Source organism: Rhinopithecus roxellana, chromosome 9 (assembly GCF_007565055.1).
Source record: "Rhinopithecus roxellana isolate Shanxi Qingling chromosome 9, ASM756505v1, whole genome shotgun sequence".
Lineage (NCBI taxonomy): Eukaryota > Metazoa > Chordata > Mammalia > Primates > Cercopithecidae > Rhinopithecus > Rhinopithecus roxellana.
Window position 1 is genome coordinate 21,755,055 of NC_044557.1, and position 25,457 is coordinate 21,780,511.

Here is a 25,457-nt window from a genome sequence, read left to right on the forward strand (position 1 = left end):
TAAAACTCATAATGTTTTAAGAAAGTTTACAAATCTGTGTTGGGCCACATTCAAAGCTGTCCTGGGCCACAAGTGGCTCGTGGGCCGTGGGTTGTAGGAGCTTGCTCTAACGTGTGAAGCTCCATCAATTTATGAGAAGGAAATGCCACAAGTCAGTCATAAAATCGGGTGACATTACACTTTTACTAGGCTCTGCTCCAGCGCCCCTCACTGGCCTTTCCGTGCTCTAGTCCTCACCACAGGGCCTTTGCACACGATGTTCCACAAACTTCCCCCTCCTGGGCTCCTGAGCCACCCCTCTCATCCCTTAGTTCTCGGCCTTAGATTCCTCTGTTACCTGCATTCACGGGAATGTATTCCTCTCCTTCAAAGCACTAGTCTCTGTGTGTTATTACCTAAGAATTAACATAATTATATCTGAATGCCTTTCGCTGTATTAAAGTCTCAGCTGCAGAGAGCAGGGAACTAGGCTGACTTTACTTGCAACTGTATCCCCAGCACCTAGGACTGTGCCTGACCCACAGCAGGGTGGCGGGGGGTGGGGGGGAGGGAGGGCGGGGTAACTCCACAAATACTCAGAAGGAAATTCATGCTAATCCTTCAAACAAAACGCACGTAAGACATGCAACGGTTTCTATTTCCAAGACACCGTTTATTTCAAAATCATTTCTAGCAGGAACCTGGCTGTTGGCAAAAAGTAAACTCCTACATGTTTTAATTTATTCTTAAAGTTTTTGCTCATTGTTAAATACTTTGCAAATACGTGCTGGGTACCAACACTATAATTTTAGCTTAATTACGATAATTTCAAGAGAAAAAAAAACACTCAAGACCACAATTGACACAATGAGCCCTTGACCTCTGGAGAAGGGCAGATATTGCCCTGAGTCACCCAGGGAACATATGCTGAATGACAGGCTGGTTTGTGATCAGGAAACCCGCTGTTCTCCAGGCCCTTCTCAAGCCCACTCAGACACCACTCCTCCTTGATCACAGCCTTGGATGCAAGAAGGCTCAGAGGCACTGCAGCTGCCTAAGTGATTCCAGATTTGCAGGAAAGCTATTATTACTGAGCAATCTGTGCTATTGGTATTTAGAAAACAACTGAAGCATGTGCCCAGATGGAGGCATCCACGGCATGGAGAGTCTCTGTATCAGCACAGGGACAAAGACGAGACCTGCTGGGTTCCCACTGCCAAGGTTGCTACTTGTACCGGAACATACGGAAACCCCACTGAAGCCGGTTTGCCTTGGAGTTTACAAATGATGCAATGACCTCCAAACCACCTTTCCGGATTCTTCCATCCTCCCAGGGCAAGGTGCTCTCAGGGTCAAGTTAGGCCCAGACATCAGTCAACACAGAGTCCTGCTCCCTGGGAATTTCTTTAGTCTCAGAGTCACAACATTTAAGTTTTCTCCCCTCCTCCCAAGTCCAATGCTGGCTTAAATACAGTCATGAATGGTTCAGATGCAGACAGGTTCTGAGACATGGTAGTTAGGTGACTTCATCACTGTGCAAACATCACACAGGGCACTTATACACCTAGACAGTGCAGCCTGCTACACACCTGAGCTCCACCGCACAGCCTCCTGCTCCAGACTGCACACCTGTACAGCGCACACAATACTGCAGGCAATTGTAACACAATGGTGTTTGTGTATCTACACATTTCTAAGCATGAAAAAGACACAGGGAAAACAGTCTTATAATCTTACGGGACCCCCGTCATCTTGGCGGTCTGTAACTGATCCGAACGTGGCTCTGCTAACGTATGACTATACTGTAAGCAACATCTTTTAACTAATTTTATTATGTGCTTTATAATGCTATGGCCAGCAATGCCTCTACAACTGACATGAAAAGTTCAAAGGCTTTATCTCATTACAATTTTTGCTTAGTTATGCCCTGATGGGAGCATTGCAATGCCAATTACCATAAATTTGCAGACATCGAGTTGTTGCTGGAGCAAATCTGAAGGCAATGGAACGCTCCCTTCCCTGATGTCAGGAGTGGGGAGGATTATTCTAATAATGCACACTATTAGCTCAGGATAAAAGGCTGAAGGGTTCCATTGACATCCATTAAGGGTTCCTAATTGGAGCCTGAGTAACGGCTCCTTAGTGGGAAATGGAGGCGGGAACCCGGCGAACTTCTCACTCAGTGCCTGAGGGGATGGCAGGAACTTTAAAATCTGACGGCGGTGCCTTTCGTGGGCTAAGTAGAATAAAGCTCGCTGCACTGATTTGTTCCTTTTCTCTTCCTTAGAATAGACACTGGAGTGGGTGGAGGGGGAAATGTGGTTTTGTAGGACTCTAAAAAGGTGGAGGGACTTTGGTTAACCCTCTTTTCATGCTCCAGAAGGAGCCGCGCCTGAGAGGAGGGACCCCTGCGGAATCCCGCCCAGACCGCCCGGAGGTCTCCCCAGCACGTGGGGAGGGGGCTGGAGGGGGTGCCCGGCAGGGCTCGGGAGCCGCGGCGTGGTGGGGCGGGTGGGGCGGGGTGCTCAGGGCTCGCGGGGGTCAGCGGCCCGGACACCCCCGCACCCGGGCGCAGCCGCGGAGGACCAAGGGCCGCACTCCCCTCCCCGGGGCCTCGAGTCCAGGAGGGACCCCCGTCCGCTCCGAACAGCCGATCCCCGCGACCGCCGAGAGCCAAGCGGAGCAACCCCGGGTGGAGCCCTGGCCCCGGCCCCGTGCGCTTGGCTTCGGCTTCGGCTTCAGCTCCGGCTTCTGCTCCGGCGGGGGCGCCGGGACCCTCGGCGGGGGGCGGTGACCATGGGCGCGGCGCGGGCCGCTCATTGTCTTTGGGCCGGAGTCGCCGCGTCCCGGGGGAGGCTCTGGGGCAGACCCCGCGCGGAGGCCCCCACGCCCCCTACGCGGCCTCCCGGGGGCGGAGCGGAGACCACCCACCGCCGCCCACCCCGCCGCGGGCAGCACCGCCCCCTCCGCTCCCCTCCCTTCCCTCCCCTCCGCTCCCCTCCCTTCCCGTGCCGGCCTCGCCTCCCCTCCGCGCCCTCTCCCCTGCCGGCCTCTCCTTTGCTCCCCTCCCGCCTTCTGCCGCCCTCGCCGACCACCCGCCGCCCCTCCGACCCGCGCCTTGGGCTCCTTCCCTCTCCGCCCGCCGGGCCCCGCCGCTGCCTCCCCAGACCTCCCCGGACCTCCCCGGGGTCCGCCCTACCTCGCCGCGGCTCCTCTTCAGCCCCCGGGCCCGGGACGCGCAGCCTGGCGGGTGGGCTCCGGCGCATGCGCGCGGCCTCCTCCCGGCACCTGTGGGAGCCGCGGCCCGGCCTCTCCGAGCACCTGCGAGCGCTCCTGCTCCTCCGACCCGCAGCGGGGCGTGGGCGGCAGAGGGGGCGGCGGACCGGCCTCTCCGCCTCTCCAGGCCGCGCGGAGCCAGCGCTCCGGCTCCCGGCTGCGAGGGGCGCGCGCAGGGTGCGGGGAGGGGGGCGGGCGGGCGCGTGCACACGGGGAGTTCTCGGGCGCGCGCCGCCTGGCCGGGTCTGCGGACGGGCTGCGGAGCGGCTGCGGCTCCCCCCGGGCCTCCCTGCCCCGCGCCAGCCCACCGGGCGCTTCACCCCTTCAGGGACCGCGGCCCACGCCCCCACCCGAGCCCGAGCCCACGCGCGGGGGCCGCTTCCTGCGAGGAGGCGGAGACAGGTGCCCGCGGGCGCCAACGGGGGAGTTTTGTGCGCCTATTTTTTGGTAAAAGTAGAGGCGATGCGTTGTTGACATATTTAGTGGTTAAAAACCTATTGCCAAATTCTCACAGATTCCAGAATTTTTTAAAGTTTACAACACGAGAGTGGACGAAACGTCGGAGCTTTTTCTCATGTCCAGAAATGTGGCCTCTGCCTCCTACCCGGGCCCAGCGGGCCCAGCGGCGCAGACGGGGCTCAGGGCGGCGAGGACGGAGCCAGGATAGCAGAGTTCCAGCTGCTCCCAGACTGGGTCCTAATTAACACTGGACCCCTGCTGGCAAATGCTATTTTTAATGGTTTTGTGCAAATTAATGACGATGAGATTTCCATAAGCACGGAGAGCCGGAGGCTTTACTTTCTCTTTTTTTTGTTCTTTTTGCTTCTGACAGTCTTTGCCAGTTGCCTGCTGTATACACATAATTAGCCATTATGACTCCAGCACCAAAGCTAACGCCCCGAGAACATCTTTTTTTTTTTTTTTTTTTTTTTTTTTTTTTTTTGAGAACATCTTTAAAACCCTTTTCACTCAGTTGCCAAGAAGAGTAGTACCTGCCGTCAGTACTTGAATTACAGGAGGCCGAAACTAAGCGAGCTACTCAGATTTTTTGAAAATTGAGAACTTTCGTTAAACAGACCCTTTTGGTGGGGGCTAAAATAATTCCCATGCTGCTCCATTTTTATTTTGTTCAATTTACTCCAAAAATGTTTCAAACTCTACTGTGATCTTAGTGCATCTCTACTTCCCTTTGGCTGCAGAATAATATTTCTTTTTCTGTCGTTCTTTCTTTTTTCTTTTTTTTTTTTAGAGATGAAGTCTCGCTCTGTCACCCAGGCTGGAATGCAGTGGTGCAATCTCAGCTCACTGCAACCTCTGCGTCACCGGTTCAAGCAATTCTCCTGTCTCAGCCTCCCGAGTAGCTGTGACTAGAGGTGTGTACCAGAGTAGCTGTGACTAGAGGTGTGTACCACCACACCCAGCTAATTTTTGTATTTTTAGTAGAGACAGGGTTTCACTCTACATTGGCCAGGCTAGTCTCGATCTCCTGACCTCAAGTGATCCACCCATCTTGGCGTCCCAAAGTGCTGGGATTACAGGCGTGAGCCCCCACGCCTGGCCTAACTACCCCCATTCTTTTCCAGAGAAACGTGAGCAGGCCAAACAAAGCCTCACCTGGCTTTCCCACCGCCCTGGGGTTGGGCCCCCAAAGGCCCCGGAGGTCACCTAAGACACGGTGCTCTGAACATGCAAGCCCCACAGCATCTTGTCTGCCATCCTGCCAGCGTTCAGAGACCTGGGAAGAGGTCACACTGCCTACTGGATTTTACAAGCTTGGCATACATTAGGTTCTCAATAAATACTGAATGAAAAAATCACTGAAGTAACTTAAAACATCCATCCAAACCCCACACCATCTAGTAGATAAGTAGTCTGTGGGGAGTCCCATATTTTTCTTACTTTAGATATTTATTTTGGAAATGGACTGTAGGCCCAACATGGTCTATGAAACTTGCAGAGGAGTATTTCATGCCTTTAATTAGTTCTTCATAACTACAGAGACCTCTAGAGTTCCTGAAATTGAACTGGGTTGTAATACTGTGAAAAAGAAGGGGGACCTATCTTAAATCTATTTCAAGGGTAATACTATTTTACTATGTAAATTTTCCCCTGCTCAGGGAGAGCCTGATCGAAGCATGCAAATATTTCAACATGCAAAACCACCCTGAAAATAGAAGTGAAGCTTACGGAGTTGTCCAGGGCACAGTGGTTTACTGGCCTCTGAATGCTGGACTCCATCAAACTGGGCTCCAGGCTGGGAGGACTCTGAACCGAATTTGTAGACAGCCCACTTTGGAGTTCAGCTGATGGGACTTTAGACACCAGCCTCACTCTCTGCCAGTCTTGTGATCTGGAGCCAGATACTTGGCCTCTCTGTGCTCCAGGGAGACACCATTGCACCTACCTGAGAGGACTGAAGGAGACGATCCGTGCAACTCACTCAAGATACTGGATCTTAAGCCAACGGGCGGACTCACATTCGTCACCTCTGATTCTGTCGCTGCCTGCACAGTGACTTAGCAAACACTTCTTACTCTCCAGCTCTGCTTCTTACTCTCCAGCTCCACTGCCCTGCTCGGGTACTGGATGTAGTTTTCTAAATGTGCTAACACCAGACAACAGATAATTTCCCAAATGCTTGTATTAGCCCATAGGAGTTCATGTGTTCCTCCCCCAACCAATAAAGCTGTTAAATCCCAATAACAGTCAGGAATGGAGCCAACTGCTATAAAGTACTTCCAGCTTCTTGGCATGAAAAAATAATTACAATATATGTGTTGGCTTTGAAACAATACTCACTGGTTCATTTAAAAATTCTGTGCATATTGTACAGAAGTAAAGTCTTGGCCCTGGCACTCCCTTAGATGAACCTTACCCGGCCATGGCACTCCCTTAGGTGAACCTTACCTGGCCCTGGCACTCCCTTAGGTGAACCTTACCTGGCTATGGCACTCTCTTAGATGAACCTTACCCGGCCATGGCACTCCCTTAGACGAACTTTACCCGGCCCTGGCACTCCCTTAGGTGAACCCTACCCGGCCATGGCACTCCCTTAGGTGAACCTTACCCGGCCCTGCACTCCCTTAGGTGAACCTTACCTGGCCCTGGCACTCCCTTAGGTGAACCTTACCCGGCCCTGCACTCCCTTAGGTGAACCTTACCTGGCCCTGGCACTCCCTTAGGTGAACCTTACCCGGCTATGGCACTCTCTTAGATGAACCTTACCCGGCCATGGCACTCCCTTAGACGAACTTTACCCGGCCCTGGCACTCCCTTAGATGAACCCTACCCGGCCATGGCACTCCCTTAGATGAACCCTACCCGGCCCTGGCACTCCCTTAGGTGAACCCTACCCGGCCCTGGCACTCCCTTAGGTGAACCCTACCCGGCCCTGGCACTCCCTTAGGTGAACCCTACCCGGCCATGGCACTCCCTTAGGTGAACCCTACCCGGCCCTGGCACTCCCTTAGGTGAACCCTACCCGGCCATGGCACTCCCTTAGGTGAACCTTACCCACCTCGGTGCTCCCTCAGCTCTGATGAACTGTGTGCAATGGTGTTTTTCTCACAAGCTGCTTCGTAAATACTGTGAAGCTCTTTCCTTAGGTCAGTCTCTCCACCTATGTCACCAGCCAGCGCCTGAGACCCTCATATTCAGGAAACGGTGTGCTCCTAAGTCCTCCAAAATATTGTCCACTATTGACTATCAATAGCACACATGTATTGGCCATGTGCTAAGCATGTCATTCCCCAAATTTTATTTTTTTGAGACAGAGTTTCGCTCTTGTTGCCCAGTGTGGAGTAGAATGATGCAATCTCAGCTCACTACAACCACCACCTCCCAGGTTCAAGTGATTCTCCTGCCTCAGAATCCCGAGTAGCTGGGATTGCAGGTGTGTGCCACCACGCCCGGCTAATTTTTTTTATTTTTCATAGAGACGGGGTTTCACCACATTGGTCAGTCTGGTCTCAAATTCCTGACCTCAGGTGATCCGCCCTCCTCAGCCTCCCAAAGTGCTGGGATTACAGGCGTGAGCCACTGCTGCCTGGCCCCCAGATTTTAAGTTACAGACAGTTCCAGGTTTAAGATGATACCCTAATTGTGCTGATTTGAATAGGGAAACAGAGGCCATGCTTTTGAGCTTTGTACCCTTGGGCCCAGCACTGTGAGGGAATGAAGCCAGGTTCGGTAACTGTTGAGTAAATGAAGGAATGAGGCCTTTCGAGCCCAAATGCCCATCACTCATCATCCCTGACAGGCTCTCCCAGGGGCTGCGGGGGCTGGGCATGCGGTTCCCTCAAGCAGACTGCAGGTTACCCACAGTGAATTAATGCTGCCGTCCCCAAATGGCCAGTGTGTTTATTAGTGGGAATCCTAGTAACCATTTTTTCAGAAAAATAAAGGAAACAAGATGGCAACCATTACTTTAAAATAGTTTCAAGTATCTATTAATAATGTTAGCGCAAGTTAGCCACAATTTAAAATATTTTCAGGGTTGGGGGCAGTGACTCGCACCTGTGGTCCCAGCACTTTGGGAGACTGAGGCGGGCAGATCGCTTGAGCCTAGGAGTTGGAGACCAGCCTGGGCAACATGGCAAAACTCTGTCTCCACAAAAATACAAAAAATTAACTGGGCGTGCTGGCGTGCACCTGTAGTCCCAGCTACTCAGGAGGCCGAATGAGAGGATTGCTTGAGCCTGGGAGGTCGAGGCTGCCATAAGCCATGATTGCACCACTGCACTCCAGCCTGAGCAACACAGTGAGACCCTGTCTCAAATATATATATACATTTATTAATTTATTTTAAATATAAAATTTATATTTTATATTTTATATATAATATATAATTAATTTATAACATAATATTATGATATAATAATTAGATTATATATTATATATAAGTTTATATTTTATATATATTATAATATATAATACTCATCCCAGGGTTTTGTGTCTCTTCCATACAGGCAGGGCTTTCCACGCTATTGGGAGTAACGTGTCAGTTTATGATTTTAAAGTTTTCAATCCGTTATAGGACAACATTTCAATTTACAATACAAATAAAATTTTAAAAGACATACAGAATACAAAACCATTACCTTAGTGTTAGGTTAAACAGGTGTAAAATCACGCCGTCACACTGGTACCCAACTTTCTAAACACTGCTTTCAGTTGTAGCACTGGTGGCGATGTTGGTCCTTCCTGGAGGGTTCATGGCCCACAGTCACCACGCTGTGAGCTGCATAGCTGAGGGTCACTGGGTGATGACTGAGCAATTGGCTGGTTGGTCCCGGAGAAATGCAATGCACATCCATGCCCTGGCAAAGGCTCCACCATGCCAGGTGGGTGCAGCTGGAGTAGTCCCTAGACTCAGTTTTTCCAAACAAAGTCTTCCAGTCTAATAGGCAACACACTTGGGGAAAAGTAGTTTTGGGGTATAAATGTTTGAAAATGGCTCTAAACTATCTCCATCAGTATAAGAGGACATCTAACCGCTCAAAGAGACCTCGATGTCTTCTGACCAGGCTGACGAATCTCTCCTTCCTGCTGCTGTCTGGGATTAAAATGCTAAGGTTTGCAGGGTGCCAGGAAGTCACTTTAAAACACACTAACAGTCAAACTTGGATGGCCTCTCTGCTTAACACCCAGGCCTTTCGGGATGTGCGGATGCACGGGGTTGTGGACTTAGGAGGGTGCGGGACAGTGACTAGCTGCAGAGCTTCTGCTTCGGCGTCCTGGGAGGTAGGTCAGCCGCCTGCGCAGCTGCAGGTCACAGGGAGTGGTCAGCCCCGTCCTTCCTCCGCGGCTGCCCCTCCCCCAGCTCCAAGGGTGTCTGTTCTGCAGCAGGAGGCGTGGGAAGTGAGGAGGGTGGGGGCTGACCACAGAGCCTCTCCCAGCTCCACCTGGCTCCGTGGCCCCTGCAGCCCTGACACCCCGACACCATCCTGAGAGTCCCTGTTCCTGGTATCCCAGGCAGGAGCCTGCAGGGAGCTCTGGGAGCCTCAGAGGAGAGGACTCGGAGGAGACCGGGTCAGAGGGGGTTCGGCAGGACCTTCCTGCCCTGGGCGTTTCCTCAGAAGGCTTCACCCTCTTTCTGGACAGCCCCAGGTGCCCAGCGGTCCCCAGCTTCGGCGGGTTTTTCGCTGGAAAGGACCTGCAGTCCTCAAACCGCCTTGGCCTCTGCACCTTCCGGCAGGACCCTGCTGCGATCAGAACTCCTGTGCCCAAATTTTAACACACCAGAGAGTCTCCAGAGAAGTCACCTCCCATACCGGGGTCCCATCAGAGGGAGCTGAGGCAGGAACGGGACTCTGGGCCCTGGGGAACCACAGACCGGAAGCGGTGGTGGGCAATGTGGGGGGCGCCTGTTGGATTGGAGGGCTTTCAGGTAACTCTTGAACCAAAGCACGTGCTGAGGACGGTGAGCAGCGGCAGGCGGGCGGCTCTGTCTGGCCCAGAGGAGCCGCACCAGCTCCAGTCCTCAGAGAGACCCTGGTGCCGAAGCTCAACAAAGTGTGTCCTGGGTGTGGTCTCTTTCTGTGGAAAGAACTTAATTTTTTAATCTACAGGAGTGTATCCGTTTTCCATGGCTGCTGTCACAAATGGACAGAAAACTCGTGGCTTCAACAACACAGATTTATCATCTGACAGTTCTGGGGCCAGAATTTTGCCATGGGTGTCACAGGACAAAGATCCTGGCGTTGTAGCTCCCCTGAGTCCCACATCATGGGCGGGACCTGGTGGGAGGTGTTTGAATCGGGGGCGGGCCTTTTCCATTCTGTTCTCTGTGATAGCGAATAAGTTTCCCCGCACATGCTTCTTGCCTGCTGCCTTGTAAGACATGCCTTCGCTTCTCATTCACCTTCTGCCATGATCGAGGTCTCCCCAGCCATGTGGAACTGGGAGTCAGTTAAACCTCTTTCCCTTTATAAATTACCCAGTGTTGGATAGTTCTTCATAGCAGTATGAAAATGGACTAATATAATCTGTCTCTGTCTCTCTGTCTCTGTCTTTCTCTATCTCTTTGTCTATCTCTGTCTCTCTCTGGCTCTGTGTGCCTCTCTCTTTGTCTTTCTGTCTCTACCTCTTTGTCTCTCTCTGTCTCTTTATCTCTATCTCTTTGTCTCTGTCTGTGTCTCTGTTTCCCTCTCTGTGTCTCTCTCCTTTGCTTCCACTCTCACATCTCCTTCTCCGTCTCTGCCTCCTTCTTACACAGACCCCTCTGATCACACTGGGCCAGCCCAGATACTCCAGGGTCATCTTTTCATCTTAGGATCCTGAGCTTGGCTGCACCTGCAAAGCCCCTTTGCCACATAAGGCCACATATCCACCATATCCAGGAATGAGGACATGGACATCCACAGGGGGGCTGCTGCCCAGCCGCAGGACGCTGCAGAGGGCTGGGTGTTAGGGAAGCAGCAGAGCACCACAAACGGGATGGCATCTCGGGTCAGAGCCCAGCAGGCCTTGCTCCGCTCCAAGCTCCAACTGCTGCTCAGAACCAGTCTGCCGCAAGCAAGCAGTACATGTTTGTTGAAAAATTGAAACCATCTAAGTAAGGAGTGAGGAAATGCTGGGATAATCGAAGCAATCGCAGCACATAGGGATGCATGACTGAGACGGAGGTCGGGGGAAACTTATTACATAAGAGCTCCTACCTAACGGCTATGGGTGACACGCAGACACCTTCCCAGGCCTGAGTCATTCACATCTCCTGCCAGCTGCATGAGACAGCTCCTACTGGCTCCGTTTAAACAGATGTGAAGTCATTAGCCCAAGCAGCTCTCAGTCCAAGTTAAAGTTTGGGTTTCGGGGCCTGCTTCATCCGTCATTTGTGTTTCTGAAAAGTGAGATGAATATAAGTTCCAGAAAGGCAAACGCGATCTTCAGGCCCCAGGACAGCAGTACTGAGTGATCCCTGGACACACGGGGCGCAGCCGTGAGCACGCCTGTCCCGCGAGCTCACAGCCCCGGTGGGCAACCGCGGAGCCACGGATCCTGGAACCTGGGTGACGAATTCCCATCTAAAACCTGCACCTCCTCTAGAAAATCAAGAGGGGTCTGTTGTAAACTTTGAATATGTGAAAAACCAAGCCCAAATGTACTGTTTGTGCGAGTCAGATGTACATATGTTGAATTTGCTCAAAATAAGGTAAACTAAAATGTATCCCACCACCAGAAGTTGTTCTTTCTGGCTCGGCTGAGTATGGCTCCAGACCCCTTTAGGCTGAATGCGCTGTTGGGTTTGGCTTAGAGAGGAATGAATGGAAGAGTGTTCACAGACGGGCTGACTGGCACTGCTCACTCCTGCTAGCGTGTGTGAGAATTCCATTTCACGACCTAAAGAAGAAACTTTTAAAAATTCAAAATAGACTAACAGTGCTGAAATGAGACAGGCACAGTGAGAACAGGGGGGACGTTAGAGACCAGACCAGGATCCCACATGGTGGCAACAAAAGTGAAACCAAGCCGTTGATTTTTGATTGCGTGGAAGATGGTGAAGATGAATCGTCCCTTACTTAACCGACCGACCAGGGTCTTCCAGCCTCTGTGCCGTCCGCGTCTGGGGCTGTTCAGGCACTGTAGGACACGTGGGGCGTCCGTGGTCTCTGCACATGGATGCCCGGTGCCCACCCTTCCCCCAACCTCTCCCTGTACTGACCACCAAGGTGTCTCCTAACATTGCCAAAGGTCTCCTGGTGGGTGGGGGAAGGTGGAAATTGTCCCCGGGTGAGACCCACTGAACTGGAGATGGAACAGGATTCTTGTATGTTAGCACCAAAAGAAGCAATTATTTTTTTCATGAGCGGAAGAAAATAAATGCAAGCCCCTCATTGCTAACAAGAGCAGCCCCCACTTTACTTTCTCTCCACTTTGCTTCTTGAGCCTCTGCCTCGCACCCACAATCCAAGGGGTCAGACTCTGGACAAACCTGTGGGTATTGAGGGGAAAGGTGCCTTCTGGGTCACTCTGATTCTTGCACCATGGCATTTGAGGCTGCCTCCAGCACTGTGTCCAAAGACCCTGTCCCAGAGGCCCAGCAGGGCAGGACGGAGACTGCAGGCCAATGGCACACAATGGCACACACAGGTGCCTCTGCATCGCAGGCCTGCCCTACCCCGGCCCCCTCCACACACCCCACCCCCACCACAGAGCTCTAGGCTTTTGCCATCGATGGTCAAGCATCATCCTAGAGGCCTACAAAACAGCCCGTCTCTTCTTTATCCTTGGAAAAGGCGGTTCTGCCACACTTGGCCGTGTGCCATCTACACGGGGTGCCTGCTTGGAACCAGAATGTATAGAATCCTCCGGGTCTCAGAGGCTGCCGGCTCTTTGGGACTGGAGGGCGGCTTTCCAGCCAGCAAGCTGGGCCTTGTCGCTGCCGTTTACAATACGCAGGAGGGAAAAGCCCCCGGATGGCACCAGGGCACAGATTCCTGTGGACAGCTTTTGTTTGGTTTCTGCTTCCAGTCCTTGTTTGTTTGCTGTGTGTCCGGGTTGGGCCTGGTGTCCGGGCCGGGCTCCAGGCCGTGTGGTTAACAGCCCTGGCTGAGCCTACAGCTTTCCAGGGCCTGAGTCTCACTGCCCCTTTACTCTGTAATCCCAACCCCGTCATCCTGACTCGGGTCAATTCTGGTAATGAGGGTGGCCGTGTGTCACAGAGCCAGGCTGCTCCACCCAGCAGGAGAGCTGCTCCTACCGCCCCTGGCCAAGTAGCCCGTGGTGAGACTCCCACACACGGAGCCATGGTGTCCTCGTCTGCAGGACGGGAGTGAATGATACCTCGCATCACTAGGGCCGTGCTCAGAAATGCACTGATCATGGGAAGGGGCTGCAGCGGCCAGCGCACCCGAGGGGACACGCGCCTTGCATCGTCCCGGTCACCCTCACTCTGCAGACAGAGGAGGCAGCTCATGACCCTGATTTGACATCTGACAGTGAGAAAACCAAAGAGCATGGACTTTCCTGTTCCTGCCCTGGCTCTGCTGCTTTCTAACCAGTAGCCCAGAACTTGGCTCATTTTTGTTAGAAACAGCAGAAGCCATCAGACGCAGGCCCAGGAGGTGAGGTGGGCACCGGGGGACCCCTGGGAGCACAATGGTGCTTTCAGCCACCAGAGGCCTCCGTGTCCACAGCATCACATGTGCATCCCTCCCCACAGCAGCTGGGGATGCCGAGTTCACTGCCCTGCTCCAACGGTCAGTTCTTCTCGAGGCCCCTTGAAAGAGTGGAGGGGAGCAGGGAGCCGACGGAGCCACCGGCTTCCCGCCCGAGTGTGCACTGCCCAAGCAGGGCCACGAGGGCCTGGTGGGGAGCACTATTTCCTGCCCGGTGCCAACCTGACTGTACTGGGCTGGTCTTCCCAGGAAATGATGCCAAATTGCAGGAGCCACGAGGCTCTCTGTTGCTGGCACACTGGACACTCAGTGGGGTCTTAGCAAGGCCAGCCTTGGTGCCAGGGAGCCCATGATACTGAGCTGGGGAGCCACACCACCACCACCGCAGTGGCCCTTGTGTTCCTACACCCATTGCACAAACCCTCTCTGGCCAACAGCCCCAGACAGGCTACTCTGCTCACCCCGTGGTCTGGGGCTTTCTCTCTGGGGGGCATTAACACAGAAACAAAGACACAGGCTTTTGCTCATCCTCTTTCCACCTGACAGGACGACTGTGTGCCCTATGAGCAGCCGTCGTGTGCGGAGGCGTGTCCTCCACAGCTTTCCGCAGGGCCTTCCCTGCATAGGACGAGACAGCCAGGGCCGCAGTGCAGGCAGCAAGGACCGGGGTGTCCCCACGCTCCCCCAGGGGCCAGCTGCTGCAGGGCACTGCATGTGGCTGGGTGTGGACGGGGCGGTGCGATGGACGCTGTTTCCTGCATTCTATTTCACTTTCTGAACCTGCTCGGTGCTGTCCCTAAGGTGTTGTGTCCACCCCAGCTTGCAACTCACCCATCTCACGACAGCATTCCATGGCTGCTTAGCTCACAGTCAGCATCTGTTCTGGGCTGCAGGTTCGTGTCCCCCCAGATTAATATGCCAAGGCCCTAATTCCCAGTGTGATGGTCTCTGGGAGGGGATGAGGTCACCAGGGTGGGGCCCTCACGATGAGATGTGTCTTTGTAAGAGAACTTGCTTCCCTCCCACCATGGGAGGACACGGTGAGAAGCTGGCTGGCTGCAGGCCAGGAAGGGGCCCTTGCCACACCCAGCCATGCGGGCACCTGGATCTGACTTAGCCTTCAGCACAGGGAGAAATCAACATGGTGAGGCTGCCCAGTCTATGGTGGTTTGTTCTGCAGCCTGCGCTGAGACAGTGGCCTCTGTGTGGATCCTGGCGCCCAATTTTGACTGGGCCTAGGACCACCCACACTCCATTTTTCAATGGGAGATAACAGAGCCTGGCTCTGCAGCTCTGTGGGCCGTGCTGCTACAGCAACGTCTCAGCACAGTCCCATCCGTGTCGTCATGAGGCCGGGAAGGCGCCTGTGCCGCAGAAGTGGCTGAGCAGGCTTGTCCTTCTCTTGGCCCCCTTCAAAACTGCCAGCCCCAGAAGTTTCCCAGAAATGAGTTGAGCAGTCTTCCCATGTGTAGTGCATGCTGGGTCCAAAATCCAGAGGCCCCCCAGTCACTGCTCCCCAGAATGGCAAGGATCGTGGGCTATGGTTTGCCCTTTCCCTCATAGGGTGTGTCAGGGCGTGCACAGATGCTGAAACCCCAGAAGCTTCAGTGATGTGGCAGGCCTGCGATATCTCCCAGCCTCAGGCAGACACCTGCCTTCCTTGGTCACCTGGCTTCTCCCAGGTCCAGGCAGCATGAGATCACTGACACAGTAGTGACCTTGTCGCCTTACAGTAAAGCCAGGGTTCAGAGTACAGTGAGCACGGCAGGAAATGTACTGCAGTCCTCGCCAAGTCAAGGCAAGCTGTCTTCGCTCCATGGATAGGGTGTGCAGAAGAGTGCAGTTGCTGAATCGGCAGCTGTGCTGATCTGTTCCGGTAAAGATGCTATTTGTCACCGCGGCTGTGACTGGAGAGACCACCTGGTCATGCTGTAGGACCTCACCGCAGCCTTCTGCCACAGCCTGGGGTCTGCAGTGCCCAGTTCCATGAATTACATGGGAATCAGTGGGCACTGGAATATCGCCATCCTTTGAGCCTCTGACGGCGGCTCTGATCTCTGCAATTCCTCCAGGGAGGCAGGATGGATTTACCGATTTGGTAGGAATGGGGAGAGGTGTTCAGAGTCTTCCAATGGATGGTTCCTAATTCAGTGGCTCTGACTTCACAGGTTAAGGAACTAGTGATGGTTTCTGCCAGCTGCCAGCTCTGTCCATCCCAATTATACACCTGGCCCTTGTGAGACAGACACGGGCCAAACTCCACGTGCCATGTGGCTTTCATAAGACCCCTCTACAGCCTAAGGGGCTGCTCTGCTTCTCTGCTTGGTGGCGACTCGGAGCCTGGACAGTTTCCGAGGTCGGCTCTTTCCCATTACCACTGCGGTCTTCCCAGCACATAGATGCAGGTCCCTTTGGGGAAGCATGGACCATATATGCTTGCAGTCTACGTTTGGGGTCCTTCCTCAGGTGAGCCTGACTGCCCCTTCAGTCGACAAGCTCCGAGCCTGTGAGCTGACTCAGGTATGGAACTTGGCCCATGACCTGCGGGTTTTCGTTCATTGCTGAGCAATGTCTCTTGGTGCGTTCCTGTCTCCGTTCAGGCTGCTGTGATGAAATACCAAGCCTGGCCACGCCCCAGGGCAGGACAGGGGCACCATCAGGAGGTGAGATCATGGTGCCAGCCAAGCTCCCTGTTGATCAAGTTACTGAGGGTCTGACCAGCAGATGGGGGCCCGGACGCTGGCGCAGATGCAGCCATTTGGCCCTGGGCTCCCACGTGTCCTGCTGTCACTGGGTTAATCCCTGTCCAGGAAGAGCCCAGGGCTCTGCAGAGGAGAGGGGGAATAAATGGACAGCAGCAACCCCAAAGGGATGCTTATTCTCTCTTGTCCCATCCCCAGGGCCTAAGACAGAGCTTGGCCTCACCTCTGACACTCATCAGGTGCTCAATAGAAGCTTGTTGCTTAGCTAATGCACTTGCCTCTACGCATGGCTTCCTTCATTGCTGATACGCTTGTTTTCCTCATTCACTGTGAGCCTGTGAAAGCAGAACCCGTGTCCCGGCATAGCAGTTCTCTGCAGCCCACGTTCTCCGACCTCTTTCTCCCCCACAGCCCTCCTGTGCCTGCCTCTCTCAGGATCTCTGGAAGTCTCTCTTCTCTAGGAGGGCAGTGGGAGGTAAGAAGTCAGTTACACAGACCCCACTCTGTCCATGTCCCACACCATCAATCATGTGGAAAGATTTCTGTCCCAGCAAGTTAACTTTACACATTGAATTCATCTGTCCATGTAAGATGTTGGCCCTGGTCTCGTAAAACCATAATAGGAACATTTTACAGGAAATTCATTCTACTCATGACATAACTCAAAATGGAATGGCCAAGTACAGGCTGGGCATGACTGTGAAGTCAGAGTCACTGAATTAGGAACCATCAACTGGAAGGCTCCGAACCCTCCTCCCCATTTCTACCGAATTAGTAAATCCATCCTGCCTGCCTGGAGGAATCGCAGAGATCAGAGCCGCCATCAGAGGCTCGAAGGGTGGTGAAATTCTGCCCACCAATTCCTGGCTCACACTAGGAATCTCAGCACTTTGGGAGGCTGAGACAAGAGGACTGCTTGAGGTCAGGAGTTTGAGACTAGCCTGGACAACATAATGAGACCCCATCTCTATAAAATGTTAAAAAGAAAAAGAGTTAGGTGTGGTGGTGTGCATCTGTAGTCCCAGCTACTCAGGAGACTGAGGTGGGAGAATCGCTTCAACCTGGGACGTTGAGACTGCAGTGATTGTGGGAGCCCAGGGGGTTATGATGAGCCATGATCACGCCACAGGACTACAGCCTGTGCAACAGAGGGAGACTGTCTCTTAAAACAAACAAAGAACAAGTACATGAGTTGCTTGAAAGATTCCCAGTGCCTACTTCCAATTCACAGTGCTGTCCTCCACGCAACCGGGTGCGTTGCTGGGATTTAGAAGCAGCAAGTGGTGATGCAGCTAGGAATGTGCAGGCCAATCCCCGCAGCCCCCGAGTGTGATGCTCCTTTCCATCTGACACATAAAAGATGCAACTCGTCCTACTGCATTTTAAAATAAAAATACTTTATTTATGAAGTCAGACAGCAGCTAACAGTTTGAGAAGCTTGGGAAGAAATCACTTTCACATGGGGGATATATGCAACCTAGAAAATATTTGGCTAAGTCATAAAATTAACATTTTTAGTCATCTGTAAAGTGCTGAGACATTTATTTCTGGTGACTGCCTGGGTTAGGATTTTTTTCTTGTTATCCATCCAGTAAGTGAAACATTGAAATACACGTTGAGCAGGATGGAGCTCACTAAGTATGCACCTTGACAGGATGGTGTGCACTCATTATGCACCTTGACAGGATGGTGTGCACTCACTATGCACCTTGACAGGATGGTGTGCACTCATTATACACCTTGTCACGCAGGGTTGGCTCTGCGACTGCGGAATAGAAACTGATGCATTCTGCAGAGGAGGCGTCTGCACAACAGACAGGCTGGCCCGAGGTCACGCTTCTTGGCCTGGGTCCCGCTCAGCGACAGCAGCCAACACGGCCTAGCACCAGGAGTCATTCGGAGCGTGCGTGCTAAAGCAGACACAGTGTTCCAGGTCAAAGGGCCAAGAAGCCGCACCAAGGAACTAAGCAAGACTTCTCTGCCTATCTCCTCTAACACTAAAGCACACACGTTTCTCGTGGATAGTCACTCTATTGAAACGAGAAGGGAGGAATAATTTGGTGTTGATGCTTGAGTCCAAATGTTGAGCATTTTGGTTCAAAGCACACAATATTTGTGAAATGCTACAGATAATATATTGACTGAAACATTAACTGTTAATTTTTTTTAATAGAAAAATGCAATATAAAAATATTACTTTGTTAAAATATACAGTACATGTATTATACCACTTTGGAAAACCCAGCTCACTTCTGAAAGCAAATCATGCTAACTGGACTGGTAGGTGTTACCTGGCTTTTAAAATTGTTAACAAATTTTATTCTGAAATTCAAAAATAGAGAACATAAATAAAAGTCATGAATCTGAATCAGGTAAAATTATTTTAAGAATTGTTAACAAATGCCTGCACTACTGAATACACATATTTTCTCATAAATTCTTAGTCTGCGAATTCTGTAATATGATACGACAGGTCTGGCACTGATGAAGTTTAACATTTAGTATTTATATATGGACTACAGCAGTCAAAAAGAATGTGGTATTTTCCCAGAACTGCACTCAATTACTCGAAAATTGCATCAATCTTCTGCCTTCGTTAGAAGTGCTTGTAATTACTTCTGCTGTACGGAAGAGAAGGAAGGAATTGGCAGGAATGCCACCATGACGATATTGCACGTTTCTCCCCCAAATACTGTTTTTAATTTATTCCCAACCAGTGTAGACACAGTTCAATCACTCAGGCTGTAGGATTAGCTGAGAAGTCACCCTTGATTGCAAATTCAGACAGGAGGAGGCGGCTGTCCTGCTTATATATTCAGCAGAGGGATCTGCCAGACCATGACGGACGGCGCCAGCTCCTCCTGGTGGGGCTGCCGGGCCTTCCTGTGCACCCGCCGGTGGCCCTGCCCTCCACAGACCACCAGCGCTGAGCTGGCCTTGGCTTTCTTGGCCCGGCGTGCTTTGCTTCTCAGCGAGACAGGATCCTTCAGGAGGTCATAGATGGTGCTGTCCTCTGACCTGTGCTCTAGAGAGCTGGAGCCATGAGACAAGCTCAGGGACCCGGACGAGGAGGACATGTCACTTTTCTGAGTCATCGATCCCAGCGAATCTCCCAACCAGATGGCTGTGTCAGGGTCACCCTGGCTCAGGGACGAACCGGTTCCTTCACTCGGAAGTGCATCCTTCTGGTCTTCATCCTGGGGCTCGGGGCCGGGAGCCAGGCTGTCCCCGGATTTGTCCTTGTCTTTCTCATGCAGAGCCGTGGCCAGGATGATGAATTTGACAGGACCGTTGTGTGCATGGTAGGAGACCATGCCCCTTCCTGAAAAGGGAAACAGTTCAACCGCTGTCTTTTAAAATAGGCAAAATGTGAGAAAAGGAAGCAAAAAGTGCCTGGCTTAACCCCAATGCACTTCTCCCTGCCCAAATAACGAAACCTGTCACTTGCATACTTGAATCATAGGCTACAATGAAAATATCTGGATTATATTCTTCTGGGGTTTTAGTTAATGTGAAGAAGGCTTTAAAAATGATTTTCTAAAATAGAAAGTTGTGTTTTCCTCAGCAGTAATTCAGTTCTAATACTCATACTGTACTTTTCAAAGTAATAAAATAGTCATTTTTCCATTCTGCATAAAATACCTTCTAACTTACCCTACTGGAAATATCCCAAATTTTCCTAAGTCTTGATTAGAAATATTAACGCCTGAAATGTGTTGGTTTGGGAATGAAATAACTAAATTGCTGGCTGGCTGCCGTTTTTCATTACAAAAACGTTCTGGGGTTCAGAACAATTTCAACAGATTCAAATTTTAAAGTCATCATCGTATCAGAAACACCTGTAGGTCCTCTTAATGCCACACAGAGTCCTGCAACCCCCACATTGATTCTGTAAGTATCACGTGGGCCTGGCGTGTCTTCTGGGTGCTTCGTGGGTGACATAACATACGGACGGGGGCACGTGTCCTTTCCCCCAGTGCTTTCAGTATGAAACAGGCCCCAGCCCTCACCATCATCCTACTCTGGCCAAGGCAGATGACATCACTGAATCTTCCACCATGGTGAGAGTACATTTCCCAAAGAGCAGAGTGGCAAAGTGAAGTCTGCAGGGAGCGGGAGCTGGGGGGACTGGGCAGGGACAGGGCCGCTCATCACCTGGTGAAGCGTGCACCTGTGTTCCCTGCATGCCAGCGGTGATGATGCCCCGGGCATGCCCCCGGGAGGAGCTTCTGCAGAGCCAGCCACACGAATATTCAGAGGCTTGACGTGTAATGCAAATGGGTAGCACCTAGCTACCCATCCAGAGAAACACAGTGAGTGCACCTCCTTTCAGGAAACACCCATCTATCCACCCAGAGAAACCCAGACAGTGAGGGCGTGCCTCCTTTCAGGAAGCACCTAGCTACCCGTCCAGAGAAACACAGTGACAGTGCACCTCCTTTCAGGATGCACCTGGCTATCCATTCAGAGGAACACAATGAGTGCACCTCCTTTCAGAGGCAGGCTGCAGGCAGGGAGAGGAAAGCGCTGCAGCTGCGGCACCAGCAGGGACCGACCCCAGCAATGCTGAGAGAAAAAGCAACAGAGGCTGCGTGCACCATGGGACAGCTACAGAAAAGTGCAAAAACAGGAGAGGTGAAAAGAACCCTTTAAGATAGACATTGGTACAACTACAGAGGAGAACCCAAAGGAATAGCTGATGTAAAACTGAGCATCGTCGTTTCCTAGGGTGTGTGCAGAGACAGCTGAGGCTGAGAAGGGGCGGCTGAGGCTCAATGTGTGAGTCACGGCCCCTTCTGAGCTGGCGACAGGCATGTGGCCTCTTCTCATTACCATGTAAACTGTGAAACTGTGTGTGATGCACAATTCTATGTATTTACAGGCTGAGTGTCCCTTATCTGAAATTCTTGGGACCACAAGTATTTTGGATTTCTTTTTTTTTTTTTTTTTAATGTTGGAATATTTGCATTGCACTTGATGGTTCAGCATCCCCAAATCTGAAATCCAAAATCTGAATTCCTCCAATGAGCACTGCCTTTCAGCATCACGTTGACACAGAATCTGGAGCATCTGAGGCCAAGGCAGGCGGATCACTTGAGGTCAGGAGTTCGAGACCAGCCTGGCCAACATGATGAAACCCCATCTCTACTAAAAATACAAAAATTAGCCGGGTGTAGTGGCAAGTGCCTGTAATCCAGCTACTAGGGAGGCTGAGGCAGGAGAATCGCTTGAACCCAGTAGGCAGAGGTTGCAGTGAGCTGAGATCGTGCCACTGGACTCCGTCCCAGGTGACAGAGTGAGACTCTGTCTCAAAAAGAAAAAAAAAAAAGAATTTAGAGCATTTTGCATTTTGTTTTTGGATTTGGGGTTCGCAACACGTATAATCACATAGATCATAATAAAAACATAAATTAGGAAATGAATGCAAAACTAGAATTCCTTAATCCTCACGGGTGGACCTGCCACACTCTGAGAGCATGGAAGCCACTGCCAGGTTGGCCCGGAGGAAATCCCAGAAGTGGAGCCCACAGGAACAGTTCTGCTCTAAGAGCTTCCTGCAGAGCGTTTTCTCTGTTAGTTTATCCCGCTGGGTGACATCATAACCCACATAGAATCTCAGGCCATGGTTTACTGAACTTACAGGACGAGGAGTTTTCCGCGTTACTGCAGGCTCTGCCCACACCACCTCTGCTGGCTGCGTGCTACCCATTACCGGCAATGCCACCGTTTTATTAAACGGCCCAATCCCTCATTATGAACTGCAGGTCACCTCCTATTTTGTGCTGTTAAAAATTAAGTGCTGTGGCAAATGTCTTTTTTCATCATACTTTGTTCCCAGATTAGGCTGTTTCCTGGGCCAATTCCCTGGATTGGGAATCCTGATTCCAGACACACAAGCATATTTTAAGGCCTCCAATCCCTAATGGGACTGAGCTTCCCAGAAAGGCCGGGTGCTCCAGCCTGAGCTCCTAGTGACAGGGCAACAGCACAACGGAGCCTTTTCGGATCCCGGCTTCCTTCTTCACAATATAAAATACAAAAAGGACTGACGGAGATCCCAGCTTCCTTCTTCACAGTATAAAATACAGAAAGGAACGACGGAAACTAATTCTGGCATTAAACAGAATAGGAAAACATAAGATTCTCCTTGGACTACTAACGTAAGAAACAGAAAATGTATAAATTGGTAATTCCAATTAAACAGTCTACTAAGTCATTATAATACCATGAAAACACACAGATAATATGAATTGTGTAAACAATCCTAGGATGTTAAATCACACTACACACTGCTATGCTCTATGAGTCTGCAAGACAGGATCAGCCACTCAGACTGCAGGTGCCACTCACCGGTCACTTTGGGAATCCCTTGCAGACGTGGGACTGGCAGGGCCACGAGGACTCCCAGGCTGGTGCCCACCATCAGCAATCCGTGGCAGACGAGCAGACTCGTCACCGACAGCCGCTGGTGCCCTGGGCAGAAAGACATATGAGTGGTTTCGGGTCTGGTTTGTGCAGCAGAGTTGGTGGGGTGGTGAGGGAGAGGTGAGGGAGCAGTGGAAACCCCACAGGTCTGTCATGCCACCACCAAACCCCTCAGGGGCAGGATGTGGCACAGGAGTTCCCAAACCCGAGCACCAGGCTCCTCAACCACACAAGCAAGACAAGGGTCTTGGGGGCATGCCCTGCGTCTGCACCTGGACAGAACAGGCCAGATGTCTGGCCGGGTCTCATGGGCTGTCGTCTGCATGGCTCTGCTCGGCCCCTGCAGCCCTGAATCAAGCCCCTGAATGAATCTGTCTAAACCCTTTGCTTCCTGGCCATGTAGCACCTGAGCTTGTGAGCCCCCGACACACACAGCGGCCTGTGGTTCTTCGGGAGCACAGAGGCCCCTTTACAGGTGAGGAGAGGTCTCTTAGTGGACACGGCTAGACTCGAGTAATGGGCCCTCAGCCGCAGTTGGACCCTAGAGGGGAACTGAAAGGCCTCTTCAGGGCTCTGCGTGAAGAACAACATCGTCACATGGCCTCGGCGCTGGACACAGCAGGGAAACACCACAGTGGACGGCGGGGTCAGAAGGGCCTTTGAGGCTCTTTGTTAGTTTGGTTTTGATTTGCTTTACAGCCAAGGATCTGAAGCCCAGAGAAACTAAACAGTTTGCTCTGGCCGTGACAAGGCTAGAAAGTGGCTGCAAAACAATGTGGGAGACGCATGGCCTATTTCAAGACCCCGCCTCACTGCAGTTACAGGAAGACCCCACCTCAGGGCGGTTACAGGGTGGGAGACGCATGGCCTGCTCCAAAGACCCTGCCTCACGGCGGTTAGAGGAAGACCCCACCTCACTGTGGTTACAGGAAGACCCCGCCTCACTGTGGTTACAGGGAAGACCCCGCCTCACTGTGGTTACAGGAAGACCCCACCTCACTGTGGTTATAGGAAGACCCCGCCTCACTGTGGTTACAGGAAGACCCCACCTCACTGTGGTTACAGGAAGACCCCGCCTCATCGCGGTTACAGGAAGACCCTGCCTCACGGTGGTTACAGGGTGGGTCTGGACTTTCACGTCGTTCCCTGCAACTCTGACACAATCGTCAGCATTGCAGCCTTCCAACACAGACAAGATAACCCCAGTGTTTCTCTAGCCCCAAAGCTGAGGAGCACAGAAGGCCAATTTAACTTGTTCCTGAGAAGCGACGGTGATTCTTCTTTTCTGTAGACATAAAAGCTCTTTTAAATATCCCTGCATTTGACCCAAAGTCATCTCAGATAAAGAGCACGAAAAACAATCTGACACCAGAGCCAAAGGCTCTGAATTGAGGTCGAACAGCCTCCCCCAAAACAAAAACAAAAAACACGGGATCTGTATCGACAGGTGTCAAACAGCCTCCTCAGAAAACAAAAAACCCTCACTACAGACAAAGCCAGACATTTGGTTCTATTTCTAAACACTGATTGATATTATTTTTAAAAGCTCCATAATATGCATATCCCAGGAATTCTGAATGTCTGCCTGGCTGGTGTGATGTGGTCAGGGTGACAGTGAATCCACAGTCCTGTACGTAAGCCGGGGCTGTTATTTTCTAAAGCTAATGAAAAACACAGCAGCCGCTTCGAAGCTGATGCGCAGGATTCCCAGCTTATCCCAAGTGCCGATCACTCTATAACACGGGGAGCAGCCCGGGGAGCGGCCGCAAAGGGAGTGTGGATGCTCTTTCTAGAGCAGCAGTTTGACTCAACGGTAAGTATTTTCAGTATGAAACATGACTGTCTTATGAGAGAGAAAACCAGTGTGCATACGAGTTCAGCATAAAACCTGAACCCGGCCTCCCCGGCCCTCCGTGTGGCACTGGGACAGGAAGCAGCTCCCGTGTGGGAGCAGGGATGTGAGATGCTGGGAAGCGGAGAAGCCCCACCTACGTGCCGGGAAAAGCTACAGCCGTGTGACTGAAGTGCTGGCCCGGCTTCTGGAAGGGCTCCTGTGATGCTGGCCAAAGCTTGCATTGAATAAAAAGGGTAGGCCGGGCGCAGTGGCTCATGCCTGTAATCCCAGCACTCTGAGAGGCCGAGGGGGGTGGATCCCCCGAGATCAGGAGTTCGAGATCAGCCTGACCAACATAGTGAAAAACCCTGTCCCTACTAAAAATACAAAAATAAATAAATAAATAAATAAAATACAATAAATTAGCTGGGCGTGGTGGTAGGCGCCTGTAATCCCAACTACTAGGGAGGCTGAGGCAGGAGAATCACTCGAACCTGGGAGACGGAGGTTGCAGTGAGCTGAGATCGCACCATTACTCCAGCCTGGGCATAAAGAGCGAAACTTAGTTTCAAATAAATAAATAAATAAATAAAAATAAAATAAAATAAATAAAAAAATAAAAAGGGTAAAAGCAGGTAAAACCCAGACGTGAATGTTTTTAACTGGTTTCAAAGTACCCAGGAACTACACAAAAGACTTAAGTTCCAGAGAGTGGCTTTCCATTGCATTTTCCAGGCAGTCTGCCAATCAACATCTTTAATTTTACATAGGAAAGTTGACGGCCACAGTCACGAGACCGTGCGGTCATTTTCCGATTCCGGAGGCTGTGGTGAGTGCTGCTATCCAGGCGTCCCGTGCCCGTCCGGAAGCACCAACAATGACCTAGAACAGGACAGCAGGGTGTGTTCCAGACGGGGCTGGGTCCCGGGGGCTGGAGCCCAAGTGAGGTCTGCTGGCGAGGTGGGAGGGGCGGCAGCTGGGGTGGTGAACGGTGATGCAACTGCCCAGTGAGGTTGGTCAATGGGTTACAAGCGCGAAGTGGGACTGACTGCATGTGAGCCGCTGCTGGATGGTGACTCCGTTGGGAGCCACCAGGGCCTTCCATAGGCAGCCACAGAGAGA

The 25,457-nt window shown here is 51.8% G+C and overlaps 2 protein-coding genes across 7 annotated transcripts in view; both read right to left on the bottom strand.

The window, feature by feature from the left end:
• The window catches only part of KBTBD11 (kelch repeat and BTB domain containing 11), a 33,957-nt gene extending 28,186 nt beyond the window's left edge, over positions 1 to 5,771 (bottom strand). Inside the window, exon 1 of one of the 2 annotated variants that reach the window (XM_030937983.1) lies at positions 5,660 to 5,771. The gene's annotated coding sequence lies outside the window, so the exon portion shown is untranslated. Of the gene's footprint in view, positions 1 to 3,178; positions 3,437 to 5,659 lie in introns of those variants that run through there. The other variant, XM_030937982.1, reaches the window with a different exon arrangement.
• An 11,680-nt stretch (positions 5,772 to 17,451) lies between these two features.
• The window catches only part of ARHGEF10 (Rho guanine nucleotide exchange factor 10), a 133,315-nt gene continuing 125,309 nt past the window's right edge, over positions 17,452 to 25,457 (bottom strand). For all 5 annotated transcript variants that reach the window (XM_030937991.1, XM_030937988.1, XM_030937990.1 and 2 more), the window contains 2 exons: positions 22,427 to 22,549; positions 17,452 to 19,397 (listed from right to left, as the gene is read on the bottom strand). In XM_030937991.1, the coding sequence (XP_030793851.1) occupies positions 18,883 to 19,397; positions 22,427 to 22,549 (638 nt within the window). In that variant the 3' untranslated portion in view covers positions 17,452 to 18,882. The remainder of the gene's footprint in view (positions 19,398 to 22,426; positions 22,550 to 25,457) is intronic.